We start from the raw sequence: 24,312 nt of genomic DNA, 5'->3' as shown, positions 1-24,312 counted from the left end.
CAAATTGCCCAGATTTGGAGCCCCGGGAGAAGTTGCCAGGCCACCGGAATTTATTTATATGTGCTATTATTAGCAGAAATTATACCATATGTTATACTTGCAGGGTCAGTATGCTTGGAAATAATATTTCACGTCTTCGATTGCATTCATTAGGCCTATTTGTAGTGTGCCAGCCACCTAATAATAGCAATAAGCTTTGTGCTTTGTTACTTTCAATATAACACAGCTCAGCTTTTATCGTGAAATACAATTTATAAACGTGTTTTTCCTCTTAATTTCAAGTTTATAGCATGATATAAACGTGAAGGAACATCAGAAGGAATTAAAAAAACAGTACAGCCTAATTTAACAAAACAAATGTCTCACTGTAATCAGAAAAATGACTGATTTGCATGTCACTTAAACTGAGACAAATGCAGCAATCTGTCACACCACATTAAAGAGTGTGAAAAACATATTATTGTAACAGACATTACTGTAATAGTACTTTGCTATAAAACTGACAGATTTTAAAAGATGAGACTTTGGAATATCTCTCGGTGCTCCCAATCCGGGCCACTTGCACGCGCAAAAGGCTAAAATGTACTTTCAAAATAATTTTAATCTCGTAATTGCTACGAATTAATTCTCGTAATTTTGACTTTATTCTTAAAATATTTTGACTTTATTCTCAAAGTACTTCAACTTTATTCGCAAAATTTTTATTTTATTGTTGAAATATTTAGACTTTATTGTCGGAATTTTGACTTTATTCTGAAAATATTTTGACTTTATTCTCGAAGCACTTCAACTTTATTCTCATAATTTTGATTTTATTGTTGAAATATTTAGAATGTATTGTCGTAATTTCAACTTTGTTGAAATTCCAACTTTACTGTCATGATTTTGACTTTATTCTCGAAACATTGCAAATTTATTCTCGAATCACTTCAACTTTATTCTTGTCATTTTGACTTAATTGTGAAAAATATTTAGACTTTATTGTCATAATTTGACTTTATTCTCAAAATACTTTCAATTTATTCTCAAAACACTGTGACTATTCTCAAAACATTGCAACTTTATTCTTGTCATTTTGACTGTGAAAAATATTTAGACTTTATTGTCGTAATTCCAACTTTATTGTCGTAATTTCGACTTTATTCTCAAAATACTGGTCACTTTACTCTTGAAACATTGTGACTTTACTCTCGAATCACTGCGACTTAATTCTTGTCATTTTGACTTTGTCAAAAATATTTAGATTTGATTGTTGTTATTTCAACTTTATTGTCAGAATTTCGACTTTATTGTCCGTAATTTCAATTTTGTCGTAATTTCAACTTGTCACAATTTCAACTTTATTCTCATAATTTTGACTTTATACTGAAAATATTTAGATATTTCGAAAAATTGCAAGTCTATTCTCGAATCACTACGATTTTGTCCAAATATGTCAACTTTATTGTCGTAATTTTGACTTTATTCTCGAAACGTTTTTTTAGATTTTTTTATTTTTTAACGTGGCACTACAATGCCTTTGTACAACACTGCAAAATAAATGGTTGATAAAATAACGCTTATAATTTTTGAGGAAATACCTCTCAAAATGGTTTTTGGTGCTTTATTAAAAATCACCTTTTTTTATAAAATTGTGCTTGTTTTTTTTTTTCTCTTACGTAAAGGCCCACCATCTAAACTCATGCAGCAGACTAATAAACTTTCCCCAAAACAACCATGAATGACTAGCCATACGAATAACTACAAAGACTGTAATTGCACCCTTAAACAGAGAGAAACTGCGGGCAGAAAAACTCATCACATCTGCAATTGAGCCCTGCCATCCAGCTTCATACCTTCAGTAGTCTAAACAAGTCTAAAAAGATCAACAACGATCAAACAATCAAAGTCCAAACGAGTGGGTGAATAAACCTTTACGTATATTCAGAGAAAATTACAAAACCATTCACAGAACAGCTGCTGCACATTACACCAGATTCTGTGCCATGACCTGTTTTTCTTTTCTCTCTCTGTTTTTCCACCCCTCTCTCTCTTTATCGAACGTCAGAGAGTAGGAAAAGCCCAAGCAAAATCGCTCACTAGAGAAAGTATTTCAACATACGTCTGAATTCAAGAGCTACAACGTGTGTAACAGGATGTTTCCAGTAATAATTCAGCGTTTAGCCAGTGTGGCTTTATTTTGACAGCTCTCAAATGTAGATCGTTGGAAAGTATCATTAATTTTAGTCCAGGATTTTGACTGTATTTCATATATTGGCCCAAAACAACATGTAGGAGGTGAAATACTCAGGGTTCGTACAGATACTGTAAAATGAAATTCCAAGAGGTTCCAAGGACTTTTCAAGCTCTACTTTTTTGATTATTAAGGACTTAGTCACTTATCACTCAATGTCCTTTATTTCAAATTTTTTTAAATAAGAAAAATAGATAAAAATATAGTAATAATAAAAAAATCTGAATAATTATTCACAAACCATCATTCCACATCAGAAAAATGCGTATCACGAATCATTTGATTTGAATCATTTAATTCGCAAAATGATTCACAAACCATTCCCATCTAAAACAAAGGATTCACGATACACACTCTAAAATTTTGATCTGAATAATGATTCACAAGCCATCATTTCAGATCAGGACTCATCTTTAATCATCTGACTTTGATTCAAACTTTGCGTATTGCAAATCATTTGATTTAGATCAGGACTTCAAATCTTGTATAGTAAATAATTTGCTCCGAAGACTCAATCTGAATTAAATGATTTGCGAAACCATACCGAAGTCTCAATCTGAATCAAATAATTTATGCTAGGTGCTTTTAAAACAAAAGATTCACAGTCCACACTCTAAAGCTCCGATCTGAATAATGATTCGCAAACCATCATTCCAGACCAGAAAAATGCGCATTGCGAATCATTTGATTTCGATTGGGACTTCAAATTGTGTATTGTGAATCATTTGATTTGAATCATTCAATTCACGAAATGATTCACAAACAAGTTCCGATCTAAATCAAATAATTTGCGATACACGCTCCGAAGATTCGATCTGAATGAAATGATTTGCGAAACCACACCAAAGTCTCGATCTGAATCAAATGATTCATGCTCTGTGCTTCGAAGTTCCGATCTAAAACAAAAGATTCACAGTCCACACTCTGAAATCCCGATCTGAATAATGATTCACAAACCATCATTCCAGGTCAGAAAAATGCGCATCGCGAATCATTTGATTTCGATTGGGACTTCAAATCGTGTATCGCAAATTTGATTTTAATCATTCAATTTGCAAAATGATTCACAAACCTGCTCCGACCTAAATTAAATGATCCGCGATACACGCTCTGAAATTCTGATCTGAATAATGATCCATGAACCATCATTTCAGATCAGGACTCATCTGACTTGGATTGGAACTTTGTGTATCGCAAATCATTTGATTTTGATCAGGACTTCAAATCGTTTATCGCCAACTGAATTGAATCATTCAATTCGCGAAAGTGATTCACTAACCAGTTACAATCTACATCAAATGAGTTGCGATACACTCTCCGAAGTCTTGATCTGAATTAAATGATTCACAATACACGAAGTCCCAATCTAATTTGCGATGATCAGATTACAACGCTTCGAAACAGTGAATCGTTTTACGACGCAATGCTTTACCTGATTTGAAGTTTCGAAAAGATCCATTTCACCCTTTTTTAAATCGTTCCACGCGATGTTGAAATTAAAAAATGAATGGCTTTTTAAAATTTGATCTGGTTTTTGCTAATGAATCGCTTGAATGAATGATCAAAGTCATAAGTTTGAATCAATCGGAGCAGTTCCAGCCTAAGTGACTCAATTGATTTGGTTCATCTGTTGCTCTCTTCAGCCATGTTTACACGACACTGTCAGTACTACTATTTGCTTAGCTCAATTGTTTTCTGACATTAACTGAAATAAGCGAGAAGGGTATGATGTCTTTTGAACTGCATGAATTTTGTGTGAAAAGATGTGTGCTTGTTGACTAAATTAAACACTTATTTCATAGATACATTGCCTTTCAATAATTCAAGCACTTTTCAAGTACCTCTTCAGGAATATTGCTATTTTCAAGGGTTTTCCAAGCCTTAAATTTCAAGTCCAATTCAAGTACTTCAAGCACTTTAAGCAACTTGTACGAACCCTGAACGCTGTATTTGTTGCAATGGGCTGAATTACCTGAGACCGGTTTGGCATTCAGTGCAGATGTTCGCAGACGTGCATTTCCTGCAATGCTCGCTGCATTTCCGACACATGGTGGAGTCTGCGAAAGAACAGCCACATGAGATCTAAAATTCAACCATGAGTTGATGAATCACCATGAGTGAGATGAAGTGTTATTGGACTTGCCCAGGTCCAGGTAGTAGCCGTCAGGACAGGAGCTGATGCAGTTGTTTCCTCCCTCCACAAGGTACAGACCCAGACGACAGGTGGAGCACTGATCGCTGCGGCTGCCGACGCAAGACTCGCACAGCGGAGAGCACTTCTTACAACGCTTCTTATCATCCCGGAAAAAGCCAGTCGGACACTCAGGTACGCACATCCTGAGAGACAGAGAGACAGACAGACGGAGGTGGAAAAAGAAAGGGAGAGTAGCAGACACAGACAGGAAGAGCCACATGAGACCTGAAAAATCAACATCTGGCAGCCGTGAGGAAAGACTTTCACCAGGAAACAAAGGCAAAAGTCAGGGTCTGAGAAAGCCATCAGCTCCAGATGTGAGCGTGGCTTGTGTAACTTGGGATGCCGGAGAACACAAAATCTATAAATGTAATCTTGACACGTGCACGCACACACAAACACAGTGTCTGGATAGATGTGAGATGTTAGCAGGGGCACGCAGACACACAGCTGTTGTCAGCATGTGCTTTGGTGTTTTTATAGGAGTTAATTAACCTTTGACTCTTAAGTAAAATCATTTTCAGTGAAAAAAAGAAAAGAATACTTTAAGTTTTAGAACCTTTCTGCAAACATATTGAAAAGTTTCTCAATTCTTTAGTAGCTGTAATTGTTACGCAACACACATGCTTCAGGTTGGGGTCTTGTATCACTCTGTAGGGAGTTTATTTTGCAATAATGATCGACTGGCTGTACATTAGCCAGTACATTATAAGGCTACATACCAGACAAATGAATACATGGACATTTAATACTGACTTTAGTCAATGGCAAATGTGCCAAGTTCATAGAAATTAACTCAAGTGTTCATGCTGCTTTCATACACTGCTGTTCATAAGTTCAGGGTCAGTACAATTCTCTTTTCTCATTTACTTGATAAGAGAAAAAATAAAGTAATATTGTGAAATATTATTACAATTTAAAATGTGTTTTCTATTTGAAATGAAATGGAATTTATTCATGTGATTCAAACCTGAATTTTCAGTATCATTACTCCAGTCTTATCCTTCAGAATTCCTTCTGATGATATGATTTTTTGAAAATCATCATCCATGTTGAAAACAGTTGTGCTGCTTTATAGCTTTTGTGAAAATGGTGAAAAAATGCAACATCATCATTCAAAAGAACAGCATTTCTTTGATATAAAAAATATTTTGTAACATTTTAAATGTTATAAACATTAGTTTATTTGCAAAAACAGATAACTCTGTTTTTAACAATTTTCAAAAATCATGTTTTTCATTGTGCATTTAAATTAATCTCAATAAATCTGCAGTTGGGTTATTTTGATATAAAGTTAAAAAAAAAAACTAAAACATACAGCTAACTAACACAATAAAAACATGATAACATCATAAAAAAAAATGGTAGTCTAAATAAATTTGGTATACATGTAATAGCTTAATTACAAAAAATACCGTTATTATATTCCATTACTCCTTTAAAACATTTAATACATGTCTACATTAATAACATAGTAAAATTTAATTTTAATATCCCACATATCTGACACAATATCATGGTGCAGTTAGTGTTACTATTGTAAATCCATGGCAAATGATAGCGACTTGTAGATTAAAAAGCCTTCTAATTGTATGGTTACACACAGTGTTCTCCTGTTTGTCAGCGCTGTTTCATCTGGTCAGAGTCATTTGTGTTCCTCACTGAATTCAAGCACTTTACACTTGATCTGACAGCACTGTTTAGTGCTTGCATGACCGACACTCATTAGCGAGTAAATGCATCTGCTCTAGTAAGCTTGCACTGCGCTGCCATTTGAACTTTGTGTGTGGTGTGGTGTGTTCTAAATGAGAAGTGCCGTTTCGTTCCACATTTGGTGCATAAATACTATATTGAACATTTATCAAAGCCCAGCTCTAATTTTTTCAAGTTTTACTTTTGATTCATGAAAATGTCTGCACATTGGTTCTACCACAAGATGCATTGTTAACATTTGTGTCTATAAGTTAAACTGTCCAGACCTGGTGTTATTCTTGAACTTGAGGAAGTAATGGAGGCAAGTAATGCACTGCTGGGGCCCTGGACCCTCACAGCCGTTCTCGCCACACTCAGGGTGGCATGAGCCTTATGTGGAAAAAAACAGAAACTGATCAGTTTCCACAGTGATGGAATATCCACAATACTCAGTAATGCACAATATAATTCAAGTACTTACCCACATATTCCTCACTGTACTCGTCATCAGGCTGAGGCTCCGCCAGTGAGCGGGGCTTGTCACTGCGGAAGGAGTACGGATGCACGGACGTGCCATAAAGTATCAGAGACCACTCTTTCAGCTTGCCTGGAATGAATCACAAGTCAGATAAAAGCATTCTTTTTTTTTAGCTGGGATCGTTTCCAACTGCATTTTGGATCGTTTGAAGCCGCATTTAAACTGCATTTTGGAAGTTCAAACTCGGGGCACCATAGCAGTCCATTATATGAAAAAAAAAAAGCTGAAATGTTTTCCTCAAAAAACAATTTCTTTACGACTGAAGAACGACAGACATGAACATCTTGGATGACAAGGGGGTGAGTACATTATATGTGAATCTTTGTTTTGGAAGTGGTCTTCTCCTTTAATGGGAAGACTAATTTAAAAAAGTAAGTAAACAACTCACACACTTAGCTATAACCACTTTGATACGTCAAAATAAGACTTAAAATGGCATGAAAACTTGATCTGTAGGATTTTTAGTGAGTAATCGAGCTTAGTGAAAATTAAAGTAAATCTCTGTCTGACAAACATTTACTGAGCTTTGATGACTGATGATCCAAAAAACTCAAAAACTGTTAAAAGTTAACTATTAAAAAGAATGGTTGAACATACGCTAACAAATAAAATATGCTTAAACTGTTACTGCCTTAAATTATTATTTTGGAATAAATGTAAAATGCTTAAACACTAACTTGATGAGATTCATACTTGGTTTTAATAAACTGAATATTGATTACACTGTTGATGTAAAAATATTTCCTTCTCTGATAGTGCAAGTAATGTTTACTCAACCAAGAAAACGTGACTGGGACATGAATTTCCAAAAAACAGAGGACTTTGCTTTCTCATTTCAGAAAACCACCACACACCACTGATGTATATATGCCACATACATACACATGTTTTTCTATTCATTTCTGTCATACTAATGAAATGCTATGTCTTTTAAACAACAGGTTCTATCATAATAATGAGATGCTGTCATTAAAACAATATATTATTCTCACTGAAATGGCATTTTCTCCTCTTAGCGAAATGCTGTTATTAAAACAATATATTTTTCTCATTAAAATGACATTTTCTTGTAATAAAGAGATGTTATGACATTAAAACAACATTTTTTAAGACTAATGAGATGAGTCATTAAAAGAATATATTTTCTTGTAATAACAACATATTTTTCATAAAAGCAGTATGTTTTTCCCATTACAACAAGATATCATATTGTTAAAATGACATTTTGTACGTGACGTGACAAAAACAGATGTCACATCCAGCTTCAATATTTCTCCTACATTACTGTCAATAGACGATCGCCAGTTTTAAAACTAACTTGGATGAACTTGGATCTCACACACCAGTTAATTAACTTTTTATTCTTCAGGTCACACTACCACTAACTGTGTAAAATATTGGTACTGTGCTCACCTCTGTGTGAAACCATGTAGTGTTTTCAAAGGTGAAAGAATGGCTGAAGTAACAGGTAGTGTGTTTTGTTTGGAGAAACTACTTGGAGAAAGTACCTGGTGCTTTCTGGCTCCTGAGTTGGGAAGGAGAGTCATAGATCTCTAGTATCCAGTCTCCAGCAGCTTTCTCTCCCCAGCAGTGAGTTGTCATGAATTCCCAGTTCTTAAAGCCCTCCATTGAGTGATCAAACAGCCTGCAGTAACAATAAACAGATGCTACAGCTACAGATCACAGCACAAAATGTGCTTAAAAATACTGGACCAATTCAGCGGAAATCTGGGAATTCTTCCACTGAAATTCACCAGGGAGAATGAACAAACCACAATACACAGTAAATCTATCAAAGTAGCCATTTACTGAAGATTAGTGCATCGTTTGTATACTGTACCTATTGGCGAGCAGCTGTGACTTTGTCCCTGACGGTGACGTTAAGTTGATTGACAGGTCTCCTCGCCGTGGGTGAGTAATTGTAATACGCACAACCACATGCTCCAGATAAATAACATGATGGTTTGCGTTATCCGTGCACCCGGTCGCCTTGTAGACCGAACGAACGACATGCTCTGGACGGATGGTTCTACGGGAAACAAATCTACATTTACTATGACTTATATAACATTATAATTGTGACCTACTGTGGGATGTTCAAGAGCTGTTGCATGTACCTGATTTGTTTGTCGGCATTCTCCACGCAGATGTGCTGTGGGGGAACCTGTTTCCAGCGCTCTGCTTCTTTCACCATGGCCTCCGCGTCCATCAGCCCAAAGCCATACAGGTGACTGACTGTAAGAATATTTACAACTTAACTGTTCAACAAAAAAATAACAATATGCAAACAGATTTAGAGTTACTAACACCAAAATGACCATCAATCATGATGTAGATCAGAGATATTTTGGAGACACTATTATTTTAGAGACACTATTAGATTTTATATTTAATTTAAATTAGCTAAATTTTTAGTCATTTTGTGTCATTTGCTATTTTTTTTCTCTATATAGATTTTATTAATTTTTATTATTATAGTTTTAGTTATTTTAGGACATCATTAAACTAAATGAAAATGAGAAATAATGCCTTGGCAACTAGATAAAACATATTTAGACACTGGCTCCTGCATCAACAGTCACATGCATGCATTGTAGGAGTGTGCAATATTGACAAAAAAAATAATATCTCAATATATTCGGGGATTTTATCGATGATGATAATTATATATAATATTTTGCCGAGTGTGTTATTGTGCTGGTGTTTTAGGGACTACTATGGACAGCTGACTCATACATTTTTTGTTATTCTTCATATTCTGTTCACACTGACAGAAATAAGTCTTTTCCAATAAGTTTATATTGATTTTTGTATTTTATGGGCAGTTTAACTTTTTTTTAAAAAATCAACTTTTTCAAAAAGTGCGCATTAACTTCTTGAGTCCAGTTCTTACATTTGGGCTGTTACCAACCCAATGAAATCGGTATCAACAAAATTCATCTTTGCAATGCAAAGGAAACACAGAAGCTGCATCTGAAGTGGCATTTAGATGTGGGCTGCGTCCAAAAGCTCTAAAATGCTGCCTTCGGAGGCAGCATTCCAAGGCAGGAAGGCATCAAGGCACGTCCGAATTCAAATTCTGCTTCCCTTCCTGTCTCCGGAGGTACCTTCTTCTGATGGAATTTTGAAGGCAGCATAGATGTATCCTTCACTGCCTTCGTTTTCCCACAATCCTGTGCGAGTGCGTCATATAGGCTATATAAATAAAGATATTCTGACTTGTTACTTTATATAATAGATGAGATCTTGACCATGATATACTTCGTGAATCGTAATAGTGTAAAAAGCATAATAAATAATATTGTTTTTAATAACAGTATTTAATAAAAAAAATGTTAAAAGGGTTCAAATGAGTAGTAAATAAGAATAATATTTACAATATACTACCAATAATAACGAAACAGCCACTAATAACAATGACCTCTTCTGCAATATTACTTGCATCAGTGCTTTTAATTATTATTATTTTTTTTTTTTTTAGAGTTGCCTTCACAGCCTTTGAAGTCAATGCCTGATAAGGCTGCGAGGCAGCTAGTCAGCTGACTAGGCTTTCGATCGCAGGTATATTTACACACTGTTTAATGCAGCTCACGAATGCATTTAACTTGCAGTTACAAATCCATAAATAATGTTTTGATATTTTAAACATAACACGGTCAATACTGATATTTGAAATTATTTTAATAATAAGAAACATACTTTAAATGTGTGTAATTAAAACCGCCAATAGGTGTCAGTAAGTCACAGTTAATAAGTGAGTCATTGCGATTGAACCGAATCATTTAAATGGTTGAATCATTCAGTAACACCATCACGTTTGGAGACGCTAAACAGTGTTGTGGCTGTGTTTGGAATGATTTTTGTTCATGAAATAGAGCAAAAACAGGCAATATTCTGTCCAACAGTCTCTTAATTCTTGTCTATTGAATTGTTGTTAAAAAAAAAAAAAAAAAAAAAAATCAATATCACATTTGTAATGATGGTAATTTTTGGAGAAGAAAATGGCACTCTTCGGGTGATATTGATTAACTATATTAAGTGGAATAAATCTATAAATTCTCTGTCGCCACGTCTTGAACTTCTGTCATTCTAAATGTATTTTAATAGACTGAATCATGCAGTGAAAGAACGCACTGTTAATGCCTATGCGCACATAGACTTCACGTAATGCGTGCAATGCACTCTGTAGGGGTTTTGAATGGTTTTTGCAAAATACTCAAATTGAACATTGTTAAAACGTATCACACACTCTTAATGCATCGTGGTACTCTCGTGAACGTGCCACGAAGACTGACACGGAAAAGAAGAAATTATTTTTGTTTTCTTTGTGCGCAAAAAGTATTTTCGTAGCTTCATCAACTTACAGTTGAAACACTTATGTTACATGGAGTATTTTAACAATGTCCTTACTACCTTTCTAGGCCTTCAATATGTCAGTTGCCATAGTTAGCAAACTCTTGGATTTCATCAAAAATATCTTAATTTGTATTCTGAAGATGAACAAAGGTCTTACGGGTTTGGACCGATATGAGGGTGAGTATTTAAAGAATTTTCATTTTTGGGTGGACTATCCCTTTAAAACAGGACAGGGCAGTTAAAATTTGTTTAAAAAGCCTGTTACCGTTATAACCAGCAGCATTGGTTTTCCAGTCAGGAGCGCTGAGATGTCCAGCACGGGATGTCTTCACTATTATGTGCTGCACGTCTCGCCACGTCAGGAAAGGACTGCAACAGAAAGTTGGAAATAAGAGTAATGGACATTTGCAACTATGTGACCAATTGCGTGACTAAATAATATCTCTAAACCCTTTTTTTAATCCAATTATTATAATCCAAACAATCACACTGGCCATAGTTTTCAGCTGTAAGTCTCATTGCCGGGATGTCTGGTTGAAGCATTCGCTCCCATAATTTACCGTGCACAGTGGGATCAAACATCAAACCAAAGAGAGATGGATGCCATGTGTCCCCGAATATCCCCCCGAAATATCGAAACAATCTAACTCTGTTTGGTTCGCTGCATTGTGCTGGGAATATACAGTCACATGGCAGCCATATGTCAAGCTTTGCCTCAATATCCTGTGCGAAATCAGACACAGTTGAAACTCACGGGAAGCACTCCGCTTACTACACTGTGTTCAGAATCATTTTTTAAAAAGAACAGGTAAAATAATTAATAATTAACTCAAATATGGTGTGACTGTCTCAAGCATGGTTCAATAAATTACAACTTTTATAAAAATAAAAGCATAAACATGTTAATAAACTGGTGTAATTGTACAAGTGTTTATTTTAGTATTATTTTTTTTCCATCCATATATTTCTGAAAGCGTAGAAACTTTAAAAACCATGTCCTCTGGTGTGACACCATATCCTGATTTTAAATCAGCCAATTACAGAGAAAACTTTAATTAGTTGAAGGACCCCATTCATGATCATGTTACTGAAGCCCCCTGTTAAGACCATGACGTGCACATGGTCAATTTTTGTCTCAGAATTGTTCTGACTTTCTTTGTTGTCCATTGGTGTGACACCCCTAAATTATTTTTTTAAATTAAAAACTATATGGTAAACTACATAATCATGGAAAATTACGTAAATGTGTCTTGCTAACCGCTAAAGACAGGTTAGCTCGGAACAGCAAGGTCATTAATTGACACAAACTTAAAACGTCCTTTGGTGTGACAGAAAATGTCCTCCGTGTGACGCTTGTACTGTGTGTGTGTAATGATGCAGAAAGTAAATAGAATCAAAATTATGCCTTAAGGAATAGCCATATCATTAAAAAAAATAAAAAAGTCATTTCATATCTTAATGAATATAGCTTGAATATTAATCGTATTTAGCTGTGCAACACATGCGGCTGGGAGCTAAAGAGTTTCAGTAACATACTGAATTTTGTTGATGAAAATAATTTTGTTCTGTTAAATGTTTCATTTCCAAAAATAGCTAAATTGCATGTACAAAATATGACAGTATTACACAATTATGACAGAACATAGCAATTTTACAGCACCCTTATACATTTAAAATGCATTACACAATGCACAAAAAAACATTGCTGAAGAAAAAGTATCTGCCATCTTGCACTGACCAAAGTGACTTAAACACACCTGACATCATAATTATGACTTCCCAACTCATTTCCCAGAAGGACTTGAATGCACCAAGTGACACAGTCAAAACTCATCAAAAGCATTAATTAAATGTCCAGAGTGTCTATTTACACTAAGTGCAAAGAGCCTGCCTTGTTGGCAGACAATGTTTAGACTAAATCTGCCCACCAACATGTCATTAGGCTAGACAACATTACAAAAGACAGCTATTTTATAACAGCTCCAGTGGTGTAGGTGGTAAAGCGCATAAAGCCGTCTTTTGACGCAACTGACCCAAGTTCGAATCCGCCTTCTCGTTCTGCTCCCTTTTCAAATCACATCTGAAAGGCATTTATTTTCAATAAAAATGAAATAATCGAAAAGTGGAAAATAAAGTGCCTCACAGTTGTTTATTGGGTAGGTTTAAGGGTAGGTATGGGGTGGCATCCATTTAACAGTTTTAAACAAAAGTTACACTCAATATGTTGTTATTGTAAAGAAAAGAAAATACTGCTATTTCTATACCGTTAAAAAAGTATCTATCACTATTTTATTTTTTAAAGATTTATTTTTGGCATTTTTATGCTTTTATTTGATAGGACAACATAGTTGGAAAAGCGAAATGGGAGAGAGAGAAGGGGGTGGGATCGGGAAAGGTCCATGAGCCGGGATCATGCAGCGCAACGCCGCTATTCACGGATTTCATGTAAAGTCACACAGTGGTGCGGCCGCCATTTGCGTCTATCTGCTGTGCTGTGCTGTGGGCTGTGATAACAGCAAATAACAATGGATTATTTACCAAGAGATGTGGATGTATGGGTTCATTTTGATTAAATATTCCTCATAAGCATAGATGCATTTTTACATTTTAGTATTTTCACAAAGGAACTTTGTGCTGATCTGCTAGAGGACTTTCATTATGCTCCACCTAAAGCTTATAAATCATCTAGATATTTTTGATCTGTGACAAGTCACTATTCTCTGCTTTAGCGGTGTTTTGAACTGTTTCAATGCTTTCACTTACTGGATCCTTGGACTTTTCAATATTTTATCTACACTTAAAACTGCTGTTCACATGGTTTTGTAGATAGATTATTATGTAAATAAATGAAGTGTTATTTTGGTTTCCGATCACCAAGGAGAGGCTAAATATGGTGGTCACAACAAAATAAAGTCACGTGACTGAAACCCATGAATATGCTATTTTCTATCTATCGCTATTTTCACTTAGTGTAAAAAACAAGGGCTACCATCAACTGTTCGGTTACCAACATTCTTCAAATGATCATCTTCTGTGTTCAACTGAATTAAACTCATACAGGTTTGGAACAAGTGAAGGGTGAGTAAATGACAACAGAATGTTCAGTTTTGGGTGAACTATCCCTTTAATTCAAAAGGTCATTGAGAGTGTGAAAAGTAACTGGAGTATATAGCTTAACTCCTTCATGATTAGTGGTTAAATACACTAATTCCCCCAAAGTGGCCTGCAACAGACATTTCCGCTGAACAGCTGTTAAAGAAATTAAAGCATACAGTAGTTTGCTTCCACTTACTTTGCTTCCAGAGCAAGAGCAATGATCCCTGCAGCCATCGGCGCTGACGCTGATGTTCCAGTGTGACTGTCTGTGCAGCGCTGCCTTAGATCGGTCGTGATCTAACAGGAGAGACAAAAACACATGAATGGGGTTTTCACGTGTTAACTGACATATTGACACTGCAAATGTGCAACATGATGTGAAGTAACAATACTTGACCACTCCTGTTGCAATACACAATGCTGTGTCTACACTCCGAGTGTGTGACAGACAGCTTTGTTTATTTTAACAAGTGTGTTCTAGTTTTGTTGCATTGCTTCTTTGAGTTTAGTTTTAGCTTTAATATACAATTTTAGTATGTTTTAGATTTAATGTATTAATTTTCATCCCGTCTCGCGCAGGGCCACAAACTGTTCCATCTGCTGCTTTAATCACACATACTGCACTTAATCCAAAAAGAAATACTGCCAAAGTTTAATTTTTATTTGTTAAATGCACTTCAGCATGCTGCAGTACTTACCGACAATGAATTGTGCTATAAATGTGCCATTGAGCTACACTTAGCAGTAAATTACCACCACTTTGGGGCATTTGCGATTCAGCAGCATGGACTGGATCCACTCAGATACTGTGTCAGCATCAGTTTGAAGTTTGTGAGATTCATGCAATGAAATCTTTGAAATACATTCAAGAGTTTAGTTTAAGCCCATGTGGATCAACTAAATGAGACTCTAATTTCAGCTGTGAGACATCTGCATGATGGATTTCAGATTTACTCTGCTCTAAACATCACATCACGGTCAGAAATTAACTTCTCCATTAAGGGGGAATATTTGCCCCCAGAACTGATTTCCAGGGGCATTTTTACATTCGTGAGAGCAATACTATGTTTATTTTTATATAAAATATTTAAATTTACCCACTTCAATAAGCATGTGTCCATAACAACAGACTGTTTAAAACTGCATCCAAGTGGTATCTTGGTTCTAACAAGTTGTGCAAAACTCCCATTATAATAACGGAAGCAACAAAATTAATCTTTTATTTATGTCGTATCTACACTGTGTTGTTTATGAAGAGGGAGTTCGTAAGCGTGCGCACTCAATAAGAGCTCCAGTGTCTTCAGCGCTGACTAATCTAAGTGCCTCTGATTGGCCACTGCATTCCTAAGTTCAACAGAAACATGTTTGATTGGTTATAAGGCTCAACACTGCACAAAACAGCGTGATGAAACAATCTGATGCAGTGTGAGTGAATGTAAATATAACTGCACAAATTAACAATTTTCATTTATTTTCACATTTCATTTGAATCACGACAGCTGTAATACATTGTTTAATTTTTGCAGGGGCATTTTTTGCCCCTTTGTCTTGAATTGTTTCGATGCCGGAGCAGGGATGTAAGTTAGACAAGAATATCTCAGACTGAGTGACTGAGGTGTTGTGTTGCTGGATGTAATAATGAACATAGTGGTCATCATTTACTCCTGACATCTGAGCCGCTGAAGATGCAGTGGATTATGTTTGTTTGTGAAGGGAATGCACCTCCCGATCTACATAAATGTATATTACATAAAGGTATATTATAGACTTCACATTAAGACCCTAAGGAATCATATCAACTTGTGGAAAATGGGCATCCGATGACCCCTAGTCGAAATCAAAGTCCCTACAAAATCAAAATTGAAGTTTTTTGGCTTTTATTATGAATATGTTAGCCTTAGTCATCTGTGTGCTCCAAAACAATGACAAAATTCGCATTTAGATGACGTAAGCATTTAAGTCCTACATTCTCTAACTTTCACCGATCAACGATTTTAATGACGTCACCCTGTACTTCAGCTTCTCATCAAATTTTTGATTTTCTGTCCAATCAAATGCTCTCTAGAATCCGAAGCGCCCCACCCCCTACACGATAAATAGACGCTGAAGATGCAGCTGAAATCGCTCACTTGTTCACAGGATTACTACTTTCTGTATGGTGAATGGCACCATCCATTGGGATGAAGGAAGTTGCATAAGTTTTTAAAATACAAATTTCAAGTATTTTTCCTCTGTAATATTGTTTCATTGAGGTGTGGTCACATTTACTATTTTTCTATCCAGTGTAATCCAGCCTTTCAATACACAAATTTACTCATTCGGGAATTTTCATGTAGGAGAGAAAGATTCACCCACACAGATTTTGCAATAAGTTCAAGTTTATCACTTGAATTTGCCATGTTGACCAACAGAAATCGGTTTGGTGTAAAACTGACCTCTGTGTGAGCTGTGCTTCTGTGTTCTATAATATTGACAATAAATAGACAATCAATCTTTTTCACCTTTAAAACGTTATTTTTAGTACAGCTGGCTAAAATATTTTCACTGTTGGTTGGTTGATGATAACCTTGTGTAAATATAAATGATCTAGAAAATGGACACAGTTCAGTGAACTGCTGAATTACCTGAAAACTGCAGAGATCACAACAAAGAGAAGTGCTAATGTCTGTAACACTGGGCTTCAGAATGTAAACACGTATTGCAAAAGGTGTTTGAAAGCCATTGTGGAATTTCACACGTCACTCTGAGACAAGCTGAGAGACAGGGAAGAACCGTCGCTCTGTAACTCTCAGAGGAGTGTGTAAAACTGTGTGTGGGCTGTAAACCGCGGCGGTTAACACCAGGATGCTCTCATGACACAGTGACCAACAACAGCAGATCAAACACACGTGTGGCCAAAGAAATACATGAAGCATTTATACGGCAATAAATTGGAAAAATGATGTGGGAGGCATCTCTACTTTTGAGAATATTATGCGGTTCACTGGTGTTTAACTTCCAAAAGGTTTCTATAAATATTTGAATGAGTTAATGTGCTTCAGCTCATTTTTAAGCACAGATTAATATCAAGTTTCCGCCCATTTGGGGGAAGAAACATTTAGTCTACAAGCTACAAGCCAAAAATTAAAGTTGCTTTTTTCTGATAAACACAAAAGAAGATATTCTGAGGAATGTTTTAAAGTTTTAAAGGGATAGTTCATCCAAAAAAATGAAAATTACTCTATGATTTACTCACCCTCAGGCCATCCTAGGTGTATTTGACTTTCTTCTTTAAGACAAACACAATCATAGTTATATAAAAAAAAAAAAAATGTCATGGTTCTTCCAAGTTTTATAATGGCAGTGACTGGGTGAGATTTTGAAGTCCAATAAAGTGCATCCATACATCATAAAAAGTGCTCCGAGTTGATGCGCTTGTGTAAGAATATCCATGTTTTTTTGTTTTTTTTACACAAACGCATTGATTCACTTCAGAAGGCCTTATTAACCATCCGGAGCTGTGTGGAGCACTTTTTATGATGGACTGATGCACTTTATTTTGCTTAAAAATCTCGACAGCAATTCACTGCCATTATAAAGCTTAAGACATTTTTTAATATAATTCCGATTGTACTCGTCTGAAAGAAGAAGGTCATATACACCTAGGACGGCTTGAGGCCGAGTAAATCATGGGGTAATTTTCATTTTTGGGTGAACTGTTTCTTTAAAGCATCTGCTTGATAACTTACAATTTTGCGGTCGTAGTTCTCTCCGCTGCTGTAGGTGGTGGTGAGGGTTGAGGCGCACTCCTCTAGATACCAGGGCTTGCGGCCGCTCTCTGCCGTGCTGCTGATGGATATCGTGTAGATGCTGTTGGTGTAGCCATCACATGAACAGTGATCGCGACTCCGACCGCCATTTCCTGACGCCCACACAAAGATTGAGCCTCGTCCTTTCCTACCCTGTGGGGAAAAAAAAAAGTCAGTGAACAAATTGTGTTTACCATGAAATAGGTGCTTTTTAAAAACGACTGTTTACAGTACACTTTTCAGGGCTCTACAGTGCGACCATTTCAGTCACATTTGCAACTACTGCGTGCGACTATGAAAAAATATTTAGGAGCACCAGTGCGACTGACCCGAGTAACATATTTGTGTTTGTGCTGAGAGGAGCTTCAGAGGTTTCTACGTGTTTTTGCATCGTTGAGTGACGTATCACAGACGTATCTCACAAATCCTTTCATAAACAAGGTGTAGAGAGAGTGTAAATAAAAGATTGATTGTGCAGTGTGGAGAGCTTCTTTGATTATAATCAAACTTTGTGAGATCGCGATGAACTAAGATGAGTGACAGATTTTAATGGTTTTTAAGAGAGCTTGTAAATGAAATACTGATTTAATACAACAGTTCAATAAACAAGAGGTTAATATTAAGTGACTAACATTGTCTGGCTAGAACAGTATTGCCTACGTTTGCTCTATTTCATCATCAAACATAGTCTGAAACAAGCCGCTAAGCATCTCCATTCAAACACAGCGGTGTGTCGTTTATGAATGAACGTGCATTTTTAAACAAATCTAGTGAGTCAATGATTCAATTTCCCATTCATAAAGACACTCTGGCTTAATAACTTGCTTTATTCCTGGATGAATCAGCCGTTCGAACGAATGGTTCAGTAATTAAATCAGTGACTTGACCGTCTACTGGCAGTTTTAGTTTTTATTTTTAAAGTATCTTTTCAGTTATTTAAATCATTTACTATTTCTAGATTTAAAATTTTATATTTAAAACAATGCCAACATGAATTTCTGAATTTGACTGCACTCATGCCACCTCTGAGCCTCATTAGATATATGAAAATACACCTACAAGCCACTTTTGAGTTCTTCTGTGCCACCTCTGTAGTACAAATTAATTTTGTTATTACAGATTTCATTTGATTGAAATTATTCTGTTTTAATTAGAAATTTAAAAAAGCTTATAATAAATAAATAGGACGTGACATACTGGCTAGAGCCAGAGTCAGGACATTTTTTTAATATAACTGTGATTGTATTTGTCTGAAAAAAGTAAGTCATACACACCTACTGGCCTAAGGGTGAGTAAATTGGGTAATTTTCATTTTTGGGTGAACTATCCTTTTAACCAATTTCAAACAAACAAAAACTTTTTTAACTGAATGACAGCCCTACTTGAAACACTTCAAAGCAGGAACTAATAGCATCAGGACAGTATAAACTCCAAGCATTAATATCCTCCAGCCTTTTCTTATGAGAGGAGACCAGAATTACCTGATGTCTATGAGTCCCACATACCAGAAACATGCCTAAACCACTCCAAACACACCTTTGGCACAGGATACATGCCAATTACTGACTGCGACTCATGACTCAGGGAAGATAAACTAAAATCACGTTCTAAAGTTCACTGCCGTAGCAGGTGGTGAAGTGTAACAAGGAAAGAAAACACCCTAGGTGGGCCAGACTGCTGAAGAGATGTAACTGATGACCTGAAAATTACACTTCCTGACTTGTGAAGGCCACATCATATGGAACTTGCAGGACAACATACTTTTCACATGAACTTGAAAAATACTTCTATACATGCTGAGATGGTTCTTACCAGTCTGATGCCATTTTCAAAGGCCTGTCTGGCGAGGGAAGCCGGCCCATCCACAGTTTTGCCATCATCATCTGGACCCCAGCTGGCACTGTAAATATCTATGTGTTGAGGGTGTAGACTCAGTGATTTGGCTTCTACCATGTCTGTCACATCTCCGTCCAACATGCGGACACCTGCAGGACAAGCCCAAAGAAAACCTCAGCAGGGAAAACATATGTGAGACACTGAAGATCAGTCTGCCAATGACGTCCAACAGACAAGCAAAGCTAGACATTTCACAAAAATAACTAGTCAGGGCGGATGTTGTCTAAATGACTAGTCAACTGATCTATTTTAAGGAATCACTAAGTAATCTAGGGCTCTATGAAAAGTAGGTCAGTATACTTCATTCAAAACGCGATATGGGCTAGTGTCTGTGAGGCACATGTGACGCTCGTGGTGTTTTCAGCCTCTGCCGCCTCAATATATGAGTACATGAACACATAAACAATATCTGGAACTGCTTTGACAGTTACTACATGAGCATTTTTCCATAAAAAAAAAAAAAAAAAAAAAAAAAAAAAACTATCGTCATTAGAAACTTAAAAGGTCTTCACAGCAACCTGTCAAAATAAAGTTTGCTTTAACTTGAAGAAATTGTGACAGAAATATATTACTTATTGTAATGATAGTACTACTACTACTAATAAAATTATTATTAAAGCATTATTTTTTTTGAAGGAATATTTACTAGAAAAAAATATTTACCAGAGTTCATCTAGCAGAAAAATGTAAATACACAACACAATATTTCTGAAAAATAAATAAATAAATAAATAAAATAATGATTAAAAAAAAAAAAAAAATCAATTAAATTAAAGATGCTTTTAATTAATAAAATTTAATGAAACCATTAAAATTTTATACAGAAAATGAACGGAAATCACAGAATTTGGTAAAAATAAAACTTTAGATTTTAGAAAAAAATAAAAATGACAAAACTTTAGAATTTTAGAAAAATAAATAAAACATTTCACAGGGACTTAAAAACTGATTTTTTTGTTAAACTTTTTAATAAATTGCTATTAAACTGTTTAAGTGTCATGATTTCCATTCATTATACATATATTTTGATTAATAAAATGTTTATAATTTTAACCATTAAAACAGAATTGAGAAAAGAAGGAAAACACTTAATCCAGAAAAATTAAAACAGGAAAAAAAAAAAAAAAAAGAATTAAAAAAAATAAAAGAATTTGGGGGAAAGAAAACCTAATTTGGGAACAAATAAAATGGATTTCATAATAATCAGGTTTTGACATATGAGAGGAGAGCATATATACACTTTTTCTTAATAAATACATAACTAAATATTGTCCTTCAGCAAGGAGCATTAAAACAATCAAAAGTAAAGCCTTTCTAACATTACAAAAGGATTCTGTTTCAAACAAACACTCTTTTGAACTTTCCATTCAAAGTATCCTGAAAAAAATGCATCACGGTTTTTACAAAAATATTAGGCACAGCTTTTTTCAACAATGATAATAATAGAAATTGTATCTTGAGCAGAAACTCAGCATATTACAATGATTTCTGAAGGATCATGTGATACTGAAGACTGGAGTAATGATCCTGAAAATAGGCTTAAATTGTAATATTTCACAGTATTTTGTTTTACTGTATCTTTGAATGTAAATGAAGCCATGGTGAGCAAAAGAAACTTCAAAATATAGAAAAAAGAAAAGAGTGACACTTTCATAAAATCTGTAATTTTTTTTTAATGGCATCTTAAAAATGTTAAATAATGTAATTAAATAGTAAATATAATTCATTAAAAGCTTTAGTTCCTTATTTTACCATATTTTACTATGACTTGCACAGCATGCAGAGCTGTAATCTTGTCGACGGGTAGCGACTTTTAAGAACTCAAATACTGTATAAAATCCAATTTATCTACTGTAACATTTTCAGTCATCAAAATTCACATACTAATTTGTGTTATTTAGCAGTTTCAGTGACTCTACTATTGGGCCATACTGTATTCACACGTATATGCACGAGTACCAACCTATGGCAGAATTCCCAGATACAGTAGTGGGTTTAAATCAGACAGTGACCGTCAGTCACACTCACCCCCAATCTTGGCGTTGTAAGCGATGCCCACCGTGCAGTGAGAGTTGTTGGCAGACGCCGCTACTTCACCAGCGCACCTCGTGCCATGCCTGAACACAACACATCAGACGATAGTTAGTACTTAAACACACACACACACACATTCACTGACTGCATACACAAAGACTGGAGACCCTTACGCAAGCACAGACACTGCCGCTGACCTATTACACACACTTGCTACAGAAGGAACGCAGAAGTGGACAGGAAACACAGACAGAGAGAGAGAGAGAAACAGCTGGGCTGAAACTAAACATGTGCTTCCACAGCCAGCAGAGCTAAAACACAGCGGCTAAATATTTGAGATATTGAAGGAAAACATTTGAGCGGTTCCTCCGCTTCAGACGCAACGTGGATACATTCCTGACCCAAACTAAACCCACATAAATCTAATACAAATCATCCGCAAAAAACGCACTAAAACGCTCACTCAAGACAAAGACAGACAGATGGAGAGAGATTCGGCTGTGGAACCTCCAGCAGTGAACAGCTGCATAGAAAAACTCATGCTACCATGGTAACCACCATCTCCAATCTAAGCCATTTAAAAAAAGAAAACAAAAAGAAAAAGAGACAAAGATTGTAAAGATCCACAGCAGCAACAGATTCCGGGATGAGAGCAGGGTTCGGTCGCCATCGCAACCATAAACATTTACAAGGTCAAAAGGTCAAAAGGCCAGAGGAACTCCCAGGTGGTCCGTGGACCCGATCCCAATGCCAATGCAATGACTCCAGACTAAAACTATTCCAATGATTATCCAAAACTGAAACAGTTCATAGAAAATGAACGTACCATAAAATCCAAGAGGCTGACCACTTCAAGTCAACATTACTGTTCAAAATTTGGGGTTGGTAAGACGTCTATTCTTTTTTTAAACAAGTAACTGTTTTCTATTTAATCTCTGTAAGTAACATTTATCATCATCATCATCAATGTTGAAAAACAGTTTTAGAGGAGGTTCACTGATGCTTCAGAAGGAAACTCGACGCATTAAGCGCCGGGGGTGAAAACTTTTGAACAATGAAAATGTGTACATTCTTATTTTGCCTAAATATATATATTTTTTATTTAGTACCGCCTTTAAGAAGCTACAGAGGATACTGACATGTTTCCCAGAAGACAAAATAAGTTAAATTTACCCTGATCTTCGGTTTCAAAAAGTTTTCACCTCTTGCTCTTAATGCATCATGTTTCCTTCTGAAGCATCAGTAAGTGTTTGAACCTTCTGTAATAGTTGCATACGAGTCCCTCAGTTGTCCTCAGTGTAAAAATATGGATCTCAAAATCATACAGTCATTGTTGGAAAGGATTTAAATACACAAAAATGCTGGAAAACCAAAGAATTTGTGGGACGTGAAGGATTTTTCTGTAGAAAAGCGGGCAGTTTAACTGTTTAGGACAAACAAGGGACTTATGAACAACTATCACTAAACAAAAAAACAAGTTACAACATAGTTTTAAGAATTAAACGTATGTAAACTTTTCAACAGGGTCATTATTTTCTCTTGTGCACTTTTTAAGGTGCATTTAAACTGCATTTTGGAAGTTCAAACTTACAGGCACCATTGAAGTCCACTATATGGAGAACATTCCTGAAATGTTTTTACGATAGAAAAAAGAAAGACATGAACATCTTGAATGACAAGGGGGTGAGTATATTATCTGTAAATTTGGTTCTGAAAGTGAACTTTAAGGTGCCAACCAAGAATATAAGGAGACCCGGTTGAACTGTCTGTTCGTTCACACGCATCCTTTACCGCTTATCTCCACTGTTCAAAGCATGTGGCTTGTGAGTGACGTCACCTTCCAATACAAACGCCACATTGTATAGTCCCACCCCTGACAATGATCGACAGGTTTCTATGGCATCTAAAAATTCAAATGCTAAAGTAATTGCGGGTTCATGCACAAAGCAGACAGAGTTAAAAAGCAGATAATTAATATTATTAATTAAAATTGCTATTGAAATATGACAGGCTCATAACTGTTTTTCCACTTGAAATTTGGCAATCACTGTGCCTTTGCGAAAGGGAAAACGCAAACGGCAAGATTTGCTATTGTGTTTGGTTTGTGTTTCAATTTGTGTCCATATATGAAAAACACAATTGAAAATACAATTTACAATTCCTATTGAAAATTATCTGTGTGTTTGCGCATCACTGAAAGCAGTGCATTATAATAGAACAGTGATTAAACTGACTTGGTCATGTAAAATAAAGCAAAAAAAGAAAACGAAAAAGAAAAACTAATTATGAACAAGCAGTTTTAATGTGCAAAATATAAAATTAAAACAGTTGTACCCACTGTGGAAGCCACTGTAATTTTTTATGTTATTATGTCCTCTTATATACCACCTAAATATTCAACTAAAACTAGTGCTTGTTTTTTTGGTGCCTGTTTGTATTTTAATGCCTCTGCAGCTTCTTTGGCTATTTCCCATGGTGAAAACCA

General features: G+C 35.6%; 1 protein-coding gene across 3 annotated transcripts in view; it reads right to left on the bottom strand.

Annotated features, from left to right (window-relative positions):
* pcsk5b (proprotein convertase subtilisin/kexin type 5b) overlaps window positions 1–24,312 on the bottom strand; it is an 81,425-nt gene that overhangs the window by 33,299 nt on the left and 23,814 nt on the right. For all 3 annotated transcript variants that reach the window (XM_051117069.1, XM_051117071.1, XM_051117070.1), the window contains exons 6-17: window positions 21,822–21,910; window positions 19,710–19,882; window positions 17,838–18,050; window positions 14,306–14,406; window positions 11,279–11,382; window positions 8,775–8,892; window positions 8,498–8,686; window positions 8,166–8,302; window positions 6,601–6,726; window positions 6,407–6,509; window positions 4,377–4,570; window positions 4,206–4,290 (exon numbers count right to left, since the gene is read on the bottom strand). In XM_051117069.1, coding sequence (XP_050973026.1) covers window positions 4,206–4,290; window positions 4,377–4,570; window positions 6,407–6,509; window positions 6,601–6,726; window positions 8,166–8,302; window positions 8,498–8,686; window positions 8,775–8,892; window positions 11,279–11,382; window positions 14,306–14,406; window positions 17,838–18,050; window positions 19,710–19,882; window positions 21,822–21,910 — 1,632 coding nt within the window. The remainder of the gene's footprint in view (window positions 1–4,205; window positions 4,291–4,376; window positions 4,571–6,406; window positions 6,510–6,600; window positions 6,727–8,165; window positions 8,303–8,497; window positions 8,687–8,774; window positions 8,893–11,278; window positions 11,383–14,305; window positions 14,407–17,837; window positions 18,051–19,709; window positions 19,883–21,821; window positions 21,911–24,312) is intronic.

The sequence above is a fragment of the Labeo rohita genome, chromosome 8, assembly GCF_022985175.1.
Source record: "Labeo rohita strain BAU-BD-2019 chromosome 8, IGBB_LRoh.1.0, whole genome shotgun sequence".
Classification (NCBI taxonomy): domain Eukaryota; kingdom Metazoa; phylum Chordata; class Actinopteri; order Cypriniformes; family Cyprinidae; genus Labeo; species Labeo rohita.
The sequence above is the reverse complement of the archived record's forward strand: the minus strand, read 5'-3'. Positions and strand labels throughout refer to the sequence as shown.